At 50.3% G+C, this 13,931-nt stretch overlaps 1 protein-coding gene across 1 annotated transcript in view; it reads right to left on the reverse strand.

Moving 5' to 3' along the window:
* Positions 1-13,931, reverse strand: part of SLC43A2 (solute carrier family 43 member 2) — a 49,910-nt gene that overhangs the window by 27,541 nt on the left and 8,438 nt on the right. Inside the window, exons 2-4 of the mRNA XM_060259265.1 lie at positions 8,147-8,366; positions 6,227-6,282; positions 5,456-5,532 (exon numbers count right to left, since the gene is read on the reverse strand). Of these exons, the coding sequence (XP_060115248.1) occupies positions 5,456-5,532; positions 6,227-6,282; positions 8,147-8,366 (353 nt within the window). The remainder of the gene's footprint in view (positions 1-5,455; positions 5,533-6,226; positions 6,283-8,146; positions 8,367-13,931) is intronic.

Raw genomic sequence — 13,931 nt, forward strand, 5'->3', positions numbered from 1 at the left:
GAGAAAGCCTAGACAACAGATGACTTCATGCTGCTGTCATATGGAAGTCCTCTGAAAGATCTAACATTTTAATATTTCCCCCCACAAAAAAATGGGGAAATAACCAACACATATAAAGCAGACATGGGAATCTTCATCATGCCACTGTGGCCACATAGGAGAAAGTAATTTAAAAAGTGTGAGGGGAGCAATGTTCCCTCTAAACTGCAGAGTCTTGTGAACAAAAATTGTATTTTGTGAGCTCCTGGCATTAAAGTTGTGAGCTACTTCATAAATTAGTGTGCTCTGGGGTCATACTCCCTGAGCTAAGACAAAAATCTGTGAGCTAGCGCACGCTAACTCAGAGGGAACACTGAAAGTAAGGTTTTATTATGACAATTATAATTCAAGAAGTATTTTAAGGTAGATGCTGAGCTGATATGATTTAGAACACCTTGTGGTGATGTCAGGGGGTGTGTGGCATATGCAAATGAGTTATGCTAATGAGCTCTGGCACCTCTTTTTCTATGAAGTGACCCCTGGAGACATTTTCCTAGGAGAAACCCATGTCTTCAGAGAGTAAGGAGACAGAAACATGATTGCAGAAGTAGACATTGGATGCATCCCTATTTAATCTCCGAGTCAGCAACAGCAAGTTCAAAAACCAAAAGCAAATGAGTCACCATTCAAAATGTGCCCTGTGCACACAAATCCTTTTGCTGAACCACCATGCACCGGGAAAAGTCAGATAAGACAGCCACCGGCAGAGACAGATTCCAGCTGCTTCCCATGAGCCAGAGGTGGCGCAAAAGGTGATATCATTGCCTTCCTTCCAGGATTTCAGAAATGGTGTTTTTACTGGATGACGCAGGGCTGGCTGCAGAAAGGAAAATGCAGGCCCCCGAAAACTGCCCGGGGCAGGGAGAAGAGGAGAGAATGCAGCCACAGGCTGTGCCCAGTTTCTCTACTGCTTTAGAGTTCCATCTGCCTTTTTCATGTGTTCCAGAGACCAGCAGACGGGACACCTGCAGCACCTTTCCTCTGGCACCCCTCCACGCCACTCCTCCCTGGCTGCAGAATGCTGGATGGAATGCAGCAGCCCTGTCCTCAGACAACCTCAGAACAACTGGTTGCACAGGGTAGAGACTATTCTACAGAGGGAGGGAAGCAGCATCCGAGATTGCACTGCAGTGACGCCCGCCCCCCACCCCCAGATCCTGGACCCCCTCTAGCAAAGGGGTGTCAAACATGTGGCCCAGGGGCAGAAACAGGCCCTCAGAAGGCTCCTATCAGGCCCCTGAGCAACTGACTCTTGTCTGCTTCCTTCTCCCTCTCTTGCTTCATTCTGCACCACAGCTTGTTTTGCCAGGCTTGCTCAATTGCACAGGAGCTGCAGAGAAAAGCCTCTATCTTCTCCAATGGCTGAGGCTTCTCACTTGGGGAGGAAGGTGGAGAGGGAGAGCTTGCTTTGCCAGGCTCTCTCAACTGAACAGTACAGCTACTGAGCCAAGCCTCTCTTCCTTCTATTGGCCTCCCCCTCCTGGCCCCCTGGGGAAGGAATGAAAGAGCCAGAGGTTTCTTGTCCTTTGTCCCTGGATCCCATGGGAGAGATACAAATAAAGCACCTTTAAGACCAACGAGTGCTAATGTTTTAAGCATGTTTTATTTTAAGAGTGCCACATGCGGGTGGTTTCTTTGCCCTGACTCAAAAGACTCTGCTAGGATGTCGCAATTTCAAGGGTCAGGAAACCAGGCCTTTGGAGGGGCATGATGACTCCAATTACATCATACCTTCCAGAGCCATGACAGACCACATGAGGCTGCCTGCTGCTGAGTAAGAACTCTGATCAATTAAGGTCAACATTGTCTCTTCGGACTGGCAGCTGCTCTCCAACGTTTCCAGCAGGGATCCTTCACTTCCCCTCTGATCTTTTAACTGAATGCGCTGAGGACTGAACCCGGGACCCTCTGCATGCCAAGCAGATGCTGTCTCCACTGAGCCGCAGCCTCTCAAACCACAGATCTTCTGTTTCACAGGTAGCCTAGAGCCAAGTGGCTTTTCTGCTGTTGGCGGCAATTTCACAAGGAAGTCCTTTCCTTTCTGGCCAGGAGGCCATTAAGAGCAACCCCGTCTCTCTGGCACAGCTGCTGTTTCCCGGAGCGATTTGCAAACAGAGCTGCAGCAGTCCAAAGACCTCCCCGCTCGAGAGGAGGGGCCACAGCTCAGAGGCAGACCATCTCCCCGGCATGCAGAAGGTGAAAGGTTTGATCTCCTGCTTTAAAAGGGGTCAGGTGACAGGTGGCGAGAAAGACTTTTCCCTGAGACTTTGGAGAGTGGCTGCCAGTCAGAGGAGAAGAGTGACGTTGATGACAAGAAGGCTGACTCATAAGAACATAAGAGAAGCCATGTTGGATCAGGCCAATGGCCCATCCAGTCTAACACTTCATGTCACACAGTGGCCAAAAAAACCAGGTACCATCAGGAGGTCCATAAGAACATAAAAGAAGCCATGTTGGATCAGGCAATGGCCCATCCAGTCCAACACTCTGTGTCACACAGTGGCCAAAAAACCCAGGTGCCATCAGGAGATCCACCAGTGGGACCAGGACACTAGAAGCCCTCCCACTGTTGCCCCTCCCAAGCACCAAGAATACAGAGCATCACTTGCCCCAGACAGAGTTCCAACAATATGCTTTGGCTAATAGCTACTGATGGACCTCTGCTCCATATGCTTATCCAATCCCTCTTGAAGCTGTCTATGCATGTAGCTGCTACCTAAACTCAGCAGACAGCAGCCTGGCATGCTCACCAAAGGCAAGCAACCGGGATACAAACAGTCCAGTCCTTCTCTGAGCTCAGTACCCAAAACCAGAACTTCATTTCCACGGGAGCTCAGTGCACCACAGCCACTGGAAACCAATACTCCCTCTAAGCTGTGGCGTATTCTGAGCAAAAATTATACTTTATGAGCTACTGGCATGAAAATTGTGAGCTGCAGCATAGATTAGTTTGCTCTGGGGCCATTTTCCCTGAGCCAAGACAAAAATGTGTGAGCTGAAGGCTAAAAAACTGTGAGCTAGCTTACACTAACTCAGCTTAGAGGGGACACTGCTGGGAATGCACAAACCTTGAAGGGAAGAGCCAGACCAAGTGAGCCCCTTCGCCTCTTCGTCCGCCACACGGCCATGCCAACCTCTGTGACTTTTAGTCGCTCTTCAAAACGGCATGCTCCTAAAGCCTCTCCTCTGAATTCATGCACACAAACGTACAAAGCAGCTGCTCAATTTTGTTCTCCTTCCCGCTCCAAGAAAAGCAGCAGGGAGAGGTGCACTGGGACAAGCCTTTGCCGAGCAAGTCCCCTCCCCTCCCAGCGCTCTGTGCTGCTGCCAAAAAAGAACTCAGCTGCACGAGACTGCCTTGCGCTCGTTCCTTTGGGCACAAAGCCACTCAAAGCTTTAACCTGGAGTCGGGCGCCCGGCCTCTGCTCCCAAATAAGGGACTGCTTTTGTTGCTCAGGCTTTTATATTGGTGGGGCTGGGTCTTGTCCACTCCACATCAGGAGCAGGAACGGGGGCTGCCCCTTGCCATCCTTCCTACCTCTGCAGGGGCACCGGCTTGCCTTTGCACTTGGTGGATGTTCACTCCACTGACATCCAGTAACAACGAGGAGCGTGGCTTGAAAAGGGATTGAACTCTTCCCCACCACCTCTCTGCACTAGCCAGCCCTTCCCACCTGCCCCTGGAGCAGAAGGTGCTTCCATACCAGCTCTACCAGCCGCTCAGACAAATACCTGATCCCAGTTCTAGCAACGATGCTGCCCTCCATCTGACCATGGGCTATGCTGAGCGGATAAAAGCACTGTGGTTTTTTTCCCCCCTCTGAGATATAAACATGGCCAGTTGCATCGTAGGAAAACAGACACAATCCAAGACACCTCTGTGCTCACAAAAAGCAGTTTACTTATAAAATCCTATCTGGAAAGCCCAGGGTATACAACTGAGCCCTGTGCAAACACCACCCTGCTTTCCTGAGGGCTCAAACAGATGCTTTGTTCTACACATAAAAGGGAAAATGCGGATCCCTGCAAACCTCCATTTAGCTCAGGACCTGCAAGGAAGAGCATTAATCCTTCAGGCTCTGCTCTCTCTTTCCTATTTGAAAGTGGCTCTCCTCACATTTCTCTTTCCGAAGCCAACGGGGGAGCTTGTTTTGAATAGCAAAACGGAGTGGAGGCTGAAGGTTTGACAAGCCTCTCCATATCTGGACAACCTGAAGTTGCAAGAGACTGCAATTTACCTATGACAGACAGAACAAGATGCTTGATCTGACTGAGCCCTTAATTCGTGCTGGTCCTTTGCTCCTCCTGTGCCCTTTTGATGAAAAGCAACAACTAACCACTTTGGACAGCAGCATGTACCTTGCCACTTCTTGGCACAGCAGAACTAGCATAAAACTGCCATAAGCAGGGCTTTTTTTGTAGCAGGAACTCCTTTGCAGATTAGGCCACAATCCCCTGATGTGGCCAATCCTCCTGGAGTTTACAGGAGGCCCTGTAATAAGAGTCCCATAAACTCTTGGAAGACTGGCTACATCAGGGGTGTGTGGCCTAATCTGCAAAGGAGTTCCTGCTACAAAAAAAAAAAAGCCCTGCCATAAAGCACGCTGCTGAAAAATGCAGCAAGATCACGGTCTGCATCCATTTCAGTTGGGGTATAAAAGGAAACACTCATTTGTGCTTGATAAAGACTCCTGCATAGCCAAAAAAGTATGCAATATGGCAAGCCAGCCCCAAACGCATATGATTTACAGGGAACATCATCACTCTCAAGGTTTGTCAACAATATATGGCTTTCAGGACACGTCAGGCCCTCCAATAGCCCTTGTGCAGCCAAAAAGACACACGACCCATCCAGAGCAAGTTCAAAATAAACTTGGCAGCCCAGCATAAAAGCACTGCTGTCTCACACAAGTGGCACATACGTACACTGTCCTCAACAGCTCTCTCGCCTCCCAAATACACACGTCTCACCTGTCCTCACCTATGCCATCTTCCTTTTCATTCATTGTTTCACCCTGAGAAAGTGTGGGCCTGGTCTCCTTGCTTTTCAAGCCCAGACCTTGCTCTCCTTACAGGGTCTGGCCTACTTACAGAAGTCAGGATGGAGGGCTCATGGCTACCTCCCCCAAGGACCTCTTACAGTACTGGGGTGAGAAAGATGAAAAGGAAGGAACAGAAAGCAGAGGACACTGCCCTCAGCCTCCTCCCCCAGCCCTCAATATTATAAAGAAAACATAACGGAAAACACGTCAGCCTGCTCCCATCACACAGAAGTCTCCGTATCATCCTCAAACTACAGTTCCCAGGATTCCTTGGGGAAGGACCATGACAGTTCAAGCAGGCTGACAATGGGCCAGGTGCCCAGGGCCAGCTGAAAGACACAAGTGGCCATCTTGCGGGCCTAGAGAGAACTCACCGTGAGTGATGTAAAGGTCATGCACATCCCCCCAAAGCCATTCAGTGCCAGCGCAAAGAAGATCAGCACGGACAGAGCTGTGGAAGAAGGACAAAACCCATGATGAAACCGGAAGCCCCCGAAGGACGCACCAGCATCACCTGGGTCTCCTAGGAACCAGGCCTCTTCAAGGCACATGACAATGTGGAACACAGGCCAGAGAGGAGCCAAAGGGCTGGGAGCCTGGAACACTCTAGCTGCTGTGAGTGTTGCCTTAGCAACAGCCCTCTGTGAAGCCAGGCCAACTTTTGACCCTTGACCACCACAGAGGGGGCTATGAAGAACCAAGTGACAGCAGAGCTTCCGTGTGGCTTTGACTATAGAAGGCCAAAGACTCATTCTCTAGCAGCTCCAGATAAAACAGGTCTCCCGATGCAGAACCAGCAGAAGCCTTGAAGGGACACTGCCAGGGAGTGCCGGCACTCAGCTACCCAGATTAGTGGTGTGTTTCGATGTCACACAAGACCTTCTACCCACAAAGCGTTCTCTTGCCAAGCTATGGTTCCCCCACCCAGTGACAGCGCAACTCCAAGTAAAGCCACCACCTCCCCAAACCATGGTCAGCTTTGATCATTTAGATGGCCCAGTTTTGCAATGTCTGGTTGGCACAGAGATGGGGTGGAACGAGGCCTTGAACCATCAGCCAAGGCCCTGCGTTCCCCACAGCCACTAGCTCTCCCCACCCCCAGCTCTTTCCTTGAACTATATCTCAGTTTGCAGCCACATACTTACAGTCAGGGTTGCTGGCTCCATAAGCAATCATCACGCAGGATACGGCGAAAGAGGCACTGAAACACAGCAAGGGCCAACCATCAGATGCAGGCACCATACACCCAAGGACAGCTACATAGTTGTATCTCCTTTTGGGGGGAGGGATACACTAAGCACATCCCACATGTAAAGAAAGCAGGGGCAGCTCTGCTTGATTTTCATTGAGACCATCTCTGAAACATCCCTCCTCCAAAGAGGAGAGCCAGTTTGGTGTAGTGGTTAAGTGAGCAGACTCTTATCTGGGAGAACCAGGTTCGATTCCCCACTCCTCCACTTGCACCTGCTGGAATGGCCTTGGGTCAGCCATAGCTGTGGCAGAAGTTGTCCTTGAAAGGGCAGCTGCTGTGAGAGCCCTCTCCAGCCCCACCCACCTCACAGGGTGTCTGTTGTGGGGGAGGAAGGTAAAGGAGATTGTGAGCCGCTCTGAGACTCTTCGGAGTGGAGGGCGGGATATAAATCCAATATCACCACCTTCTTCTGCTTCTTCATTTCACCATCAACTGGAGGTGCAGCGAAGGAGACAGAGGCTTGTGCCCCGCCCTGCCCCTCTTCCACCACTGTACAGCCGGTCAAGTCATCAGCAAAGGAGGTGGGGATGAACGTGCCACAGCAGCCAGCAGGGAAGAGTTCCAGGGCACTGCTACTTAGAAGCACAGCCATTTTGCCTTAAAGGTTAAATAATCAAGATGCAGAAGTCTGTGCCAAACTCTGCAGTGTAGTCTGCAGGTGTGACGTTCTGATTCTCAAAACTCCAGTTAAGCCAAGACAAACTTAAAGACTGCCAGGGCTTTTTTTTTGTAGCAGGAACTCCTTTACAAATTAGGCCACCCCACCCCCCCATGTAGCCAATCCCCCAAGAGCTTACAGTACACCCTGTAAGAAGAAGAAGAATTGCAGATTTATACCTCGCCCCCTCTCTGAATCAGAGACTCATAGAGGCTTACAATCTCCTTTATCTTCCTCCCCCACAACAGGCACCCTGTGAGATAGGTGGGGCTGAGAGAGCTCTCCCAGAAGCTGCCCTTTCAAGGACAACTCCTGCGAGAGCTGTGGCTGACCCAAGGCCATTCCAGCAGGTGCAAATGGAGGAGTGGGGAATCAAACCCGGTTCTCCCACATAAGAGTTCGCACACTTAACCACTACACCAAACTGGCTCTTTTCATCCCTTGCCTTGAAAACCCTAGAGGGTCACAATAAGCTGGTTGTGTCTTGATGATGCTTTCCACCATAGATTAGGCTATCTAGGTCAGGGCATAGCCCTTTCTTGTCAGATCTTGGAAGCTAAGCAGGGTCAGCCCTGGTTAGTACATGGGTGAGAGACCACCAAGGAAGTCCAGGGTCACCATACAGTGGCAGGCAGTGGCAAACCACCTCTGAACATCTCTTGCCGTGAAAATCCTACAAGGTTATCAGAAGTCAGCTGCAACCTGACAGCACTTTCCACCAACTGGAGTATCCTGGGCTTTTAGCAGCAGCTTGTTCTACGGGAATCCAAGCTTTTCTGGACTTGGAACTAAAGCTTGACCCCTGATAGTCAAGGCACAAGAACGGGCTAGGCTGCTTTTTTCCCTTGGCCTCTTTTGTTTTTCAACCTTCAAGAGCAGGAAACTCCAACTCCCCCTCCTCTGGCACTCCAGAGAGTTAAATTAGTGCACTTTACCCCCACAGCATCTGCAAGCTAGGGAGAAATTGTGCAGACGGGTCATATAACAGGCAGGGAGGTAGCTTATGCAGGGACTGGGGCCTGAACTCTCAGCCTCGCTCTTATCAGAGGCGGCTTGCCTGCTTCTGTACCACCTGCTGCTTGGCTGCACCCGTCCCAGGTGCCGTGCACCCATTTCTGCCCCGCGTCCGACAAAAGCCCTGTTCCCGGAACCCACCTGCCCAGCAGCCGCAGCTTGCGGGGGCCATATTTGTCCATGACGATGCCCAGAGGCAAAGTGATGGCGCTCAGCAGAAAGGAGCCCACGGTAAAGGCCAGGTTCAGCATCTCATCCTGCTCCTTGCAGGTGAGCCAGCCGTTCACGCGCACCGGCTCCTCATGCGCCCTCGTCAGGTTGCCGGTGGAGAGGCTGGCATTGGCTGGGATGGTCACATTCTCTGGAGGAGGAGAAGAAAGAGAAGAAACAAGTTAGCCCTAAGCAGGATTTGCTAATTTATGGGGACAGTGAAGAAGACACACTCACAGAAGCTTGCAAGCTGCGACCCAAGCAATCATAAACGGTAGCCCCCTGTGCAAGCAGAGTCATTACTGACCCATGGGGTGAAATCACATCATGAGATTTTCTTGGCAAACTTTTTGTTACGGGGAGGTTAGCCATTGTCTTCCTCAGTCATCTACATTTCCCCTCAGTAAGCTGGGTACTCATTTTACTGACCTCCGAAGGATGGAAGGCTGAGTCAACCATGAGCCAGCTTCTGCCGGGATCGAACTCAGGTCATGAGCAGAGCTTGGACTGCAGTACTGCAGCTTGCCACTCTGTGCTATAGGGCTCCTTAAAGCAATCATGCAAGAGCCAAATTCTATGATACAGTGCAGATTTGAGAATGAAGTTCTCTGGGATTCATTGTTGTTAACCCTAAAAAGAGGCCAGGGACATTCATAACGGGTAAATGACTGGATGAACTCTTCCATCTCCCTTGTAGTTCTACTGATAAATACACCATGCAGAGGGTGCAATCAATCACAGGAAGGAGAGAAAACCCAAAATTGCAGCCCTCTCGTCCATTTGCACAGCACTACAGTACAAATCTCCCCCGCCCCTAAAATGAACGTCTGGAGGACAAGACTTCTAGCATTACAAAAGCACAAATGCATCCACAAGACCCAAACAGATGTCTGCATTGCATCTAACAGACCCGCCTAGATTCTCCCCTGGAGAAGCAAGAACCAATGAGACGTCACCAAGACTTCCCGGCTGCCTCATCTCATCAGGCCTGTTCCAGGACCAGTGAGGACTCTGTCGGCCGGCAAGGCCTTCCACAAAATGTAATGTGCCAGTTCCATATTCTAGAGGGGTGGCAGCGTTAAATCTCTTGCGGCCCAAATCAAAAAAGAAACCTCAGGGCGCCCGAAAGAAGTTTTATTGTGGCAGAATTCTCCATGGGTTAGAGTCCATCAGATGCCCAAAGTAGGACTTAAGTTGGCAAATGCCAACAAAGCCCTCCCTCCCCCACTCCAACCTGGCACGGAGAAAAGAGACAGCAGATGATGAGCCCAAACACAAAGAAGCACACAAGCAATCTAGGATATTTATAGGCAAAGCTCAAATGCGGGGGGGGGGGGGTTATAGCAGGAACTCCTTTGCATATTAGGCCACACACCCTTGATGTAGCCAATCCTCCAAGACCTTACAAGGCTCTTAGTACAGGGCCTACTGTAAGCTCCAGGAGGATTGGCTGCATCAGAGGGGCATGGCCTAATATGCAAAGGAGTTCCTGCGACAGAAAAAGCTCTGCTCAAGTGTATACAAAAGGAGAGCAGGGACCAGAATGAGAGAGACCCTTCTGGAGCATCCTGAGTTTTGCTAAGCTAATTTAACACCAGTGGAGGCATAAGTCTTAATTCAGTGGTTGCTCTTATAACACCACACATACATCCGCCAATGCAGACAACAGAAGTTCTCCGAGCCAAGCCAACCAAAGGGAAACCAAATCTCAGCCTCAATTGGCCATTTGATCTGGCTGTCAAAGGAGCCGAGGAATGATATTTTAATTTCCCTCCTTTGACACCTTCAGCTCCCTATCCTGAGTGAAACAGATTCAAGTCCCCACACATTGATCACTTTTCTTCTGCCTGGATCTCTCTACCAACTAAGGACACCCTTTGAGCTCCTCGGGCAGAAGGCTCTGGACCACAACAGCCGTGTTGGGTCTCTTGGGCGTCACAAGACTTTGTGTTATAAATCACTGTGTTTGCATGAAGAGCTGCACGCTATCGCAAAACCATTGGAAGGGGATCCAACAGCAGGATGGGTGGTCCCGCTCCCTGTCTCCCCCTCCCCCCACTTCGTATGCAAGCTTCCCATTGCTACATTCCATGCCTAAAGCAGCCAGCTCTTTCCCTGCTTCCCACACCCCTTCCCACAGCCATAGAAAGGCTCTGAGTTCTGGACTTTGGCAGATGCCCAGTGAGATGGAGTTAAGCAAGAAAGGCTTTTCCTGACACAGAGAGGAAGGGATGGGGAAAGCATTGCCTCTTCCCTTGTGGTGTCATGGTTAGCATGTCGGACTAGGAACTGGGAAACCCAAGCTCAAATCCCTCCTCCAGGGCTTTTCCAGCAGGAACTCATTTGCATATTAGGCCACACCCCTAACATCACCATTATTTCACGCAGGGCATTTTGTAGAAAAAGCCCAGCAGGAATTCATTTGCATATTAGGCCACACACCCCTAACATCACTATTGTTTCATGCGGGGCTTTTGTGGGAAAAGACCAGCAGGAACTCATTTGCATATTAGGCCACACCCCCTTATACCCAATCAGCCAGAACTGCGTTCCTGCTCAAAAAAAACCCTGCCCTCCTCTGCCATGGGACTTTGAACTAGTCTTGCATACTCAACATTGCCTACTTCACAGGGCTGTTGTGAGCAGGGCTTTTTTTCCCTGGAAAAACAGGTGCCAGAACTCTCAAGAGGGAAATAATGGAGAAACACACAGGTGCCCCTCATGAACTTTAAAACATTTTTTTTTTTAGAATTTTGTTTCCACAAAGAGGTTCTGGAACTCTGCTCCACTGTGTTCCTCCAGAAAAATAGCCTTGGTTGTGAGAATAAAACATAGAAGAGGAGAACGATATAGGCCATTTCAGGTTCCCACTGGAGAGAAAGGTGGAATATAAATGAAGCAAGTCCAATAAATATGGAGTAAAACACAAGATCCCTCCATGAAACAGGTGAAAAACCACAGGCAGGCTGCAGTTTATCACTGTTATCCACCAAGCCCTTAGTCTCTGGGTCTCTGTGTTAGTCAGTATTGAAAAAGAAGATGGTGGAGGGGAGGGGGGTGTTGGCTCTCTCTCTCCCCTCCCCCGGCTCTAACAGCAAGACTGTGGGTCTTTGACATTCCCATTACATAAACTCTCACCAAGGCATTTACAGCTTTTGAACTAGGATTGCCAATCCCCAGGTGGAGGCAGGGGATCCCCCGATTTGGAGGCCCTCCCCTCGCTTCAGGGTTATCAGAAAGTGGGGGAAAAGGAGGGAAATGTCTGCTGGGCACTCCATTATTCCCTATGGAGATTGATTCCCATAGGGAATAACGGAGAATTGATCCATGGGTATCTGGGGCTCTAGGGGAGTTACTTTTTGAGGTAGACGCACCACATTTTCTGCATAGCATCTGGTGACGCTCCTCAAAATAATCCCCAAGTTTCAAAAAGATTGGACAAGGGGGTCAAATTCTATGAGTCTTCAAAGAAGGTGCCCCTATCCTTCATTATTCCAATTGGAGGGAAGGCATTTAAAAGGAGCACGGGTTCCTTTCAATGTGATGGCCAGAACAACCTTTGGAGGTCAATTGTGCTTGCCACACCCTTGCTCCTGGCTCCACCCCCAAAGTCCCCAGCTATTTCTTGATTCGGACTTGGCAACCCTACTTTGAAGCCTTCCCCTGCAAACATGAGCGCCCTGAGGCATCATGCCTGGGGAACAGAAGGCAGAGCAAAAGCAGCAACCGTTACCAACCTCGGTTCAGGTTCAAGCTCAGGGCAGGCTTCTGTTGTCAAAAGCCTACTCAGATACGGATTAATGCCCATCCCCTTCTTAGAGAAGTCTCTTCTGCAGTTTGCGCTGTGCAGGTATTAACTCTACCACACAAGCTCTCTTGCAGATCAACAGAGAGACACAACAGCGAAATGTGTGTTTTCTGAGGGGGGGGGCCTTGGGGGGCTCTTGAAGAAGGAAGGCTGCAGGAAACAGACGGAAGGGAAACTGTTTGACAAAACAGCAGTAACTGAATTCACGGTGTCAGTACGTGGGGGAGGGGTGTTCCGGGAGGGAACGTTGCTCTGTGTTAGGGTTGCCAGCCTCCAGGTGGGGCCTGGAGATCATCAGCTTTTACAACTGCTCTCCAGCTGGCAGAGATCAGCTCCCCTGGAGAAAATGGCTGCTTTGGAGGGTGGACTTCATCACATTGTCCCATGCTGGTGCCCTACCTTCTCCCGGCTCCACCCTCAAAGTCTCCAGGGTTTTCCCAACACAGACCTGGCAACCCTACTCAGTGTCCTGGAACTCTCGCATATAAGCTTGCTCTTGAGCACAGGGACAGCTTTGGTACAACAAAGCAGCTGGTACGTCATCACTACAAACATCCCAGTGTTTATGGTGCAAACAGACCCCAGAAGATGCCCCTCCCTGCCCTTGAAAGCCAGGTGCAGGCCTTCACCTTTCCCTGCCACCATGACAGGCCTCTCACAAGCCTCAGGAGGAGGCCGCAGCCACTCCTAGTACTCCAGTGGTAGTCAGCCCAATTTCGACCCGGTTGCACTTGCCAGTACGGCACACTAGTTTCAGCGTCTGAATAGGACTCGGGCTCAAACCACAACTCAGCCATGAGCTAAGACCTGATAGGGTTGCCAACTTCCGGTCTTAGCTTATGGCTGAGTTGTGGTTTGACTACAAAGATCAGTTCCACTAGATCAAACGGCCGCTTCAGAGGGTAGACTCTGTGGCATCGTACTGCACTGAGGTCCCTCCCCAAGCCTTGAGCTCCCCAGGCTCCAACCCTCATCTTCCAAATCTCCAGGAAGTTCCCAACTTAATCCCAACCTGGGACCAGTCACTCCCACTCATCTTCATTTCCACACAGGACTGCCAGCTCTGGGTTGGGAAATACCTAGAGATTTTGGAGGTGGAGCCTGGGGTAGGGCTGCCAAGTCTTACCTGGCTGCCTGGAGGGGGGGGGATTTCTTTCAGCACGACGACATCACCTGAAGGTGACATTGTGCAATAGAGTTTTTTACCCAAATGCTAGCACAGGGGTGGCCAAACTTGCTTAACATAAGAGCCACATGGAATAAGCACCAAATGTTTGAGAGCCACAAGGCATGAAGGGCAGAGGAAGGAAGGAAGGAAGGAAGGAAGGAAGGAAGGAAGGAAGGAAGGAAGGAAGGAAGGAAGGAAGGAAGGAAGGAAGGAAGGAAGGAAGGAAGGAAGGAAGGAAGGAAGGAAGGAAGGAAGGAAGGAAGGAAGGAAGGAAAATAGATGGAGGGGAGGGAGGGGTAAAGAAAACAACTTTAAATGCATTCTTCAAGTTGCCAGCTGGTTTGGTTCAGAAAAGTGATTTAAAGAGAAATGCCTTCTCCAAGCTGGCCAAATGGGGGGGAGGGGGGAGGCTTTGAGAGCCACATAACATATGTGAAAAAGCCACATGTGGCTCCAGATGTGATGTGTGCCTGGCGCAATGATGCCACTTGCAGGCCAGTTCCGTGCCAGCAGGCTGGAGGCCCCAAAATTGGAGGAAATCTCATCCCCAGTGGGAGGCTGGGAACCTTAGCTTGAGGAAAAGAAAGACTTCAGCAAGGTATAATGTCATAGAGTCCACCTTCCAGAGGAATTGATCTTGCTCTTAAGGAAATCAATAGTAACAGCATGAGATTTCCAGGGGCCACCTGGAGACTGGCAACCCTATCTTCACAGGGACGTTGCAAAGATAAACAGAGAAG

Source organism: Heteronotia binoei, chromosome 18 (genome assembly GCF_032191835.1).
Source record: "Heteronotia binoei isolate CCM8104 ecotype False Entrance Well chromosome 18, APGP_CSIRO_Hbin_v1, whole genome shotgun sequence".
In the NCBI taxonomy this organism is placed as follows: Eukaryota; Metazoa; Chordata; class Lepidosauria; order Squamata; family Gekkonidae; genus Heteronotia; species Heteronotia binoei.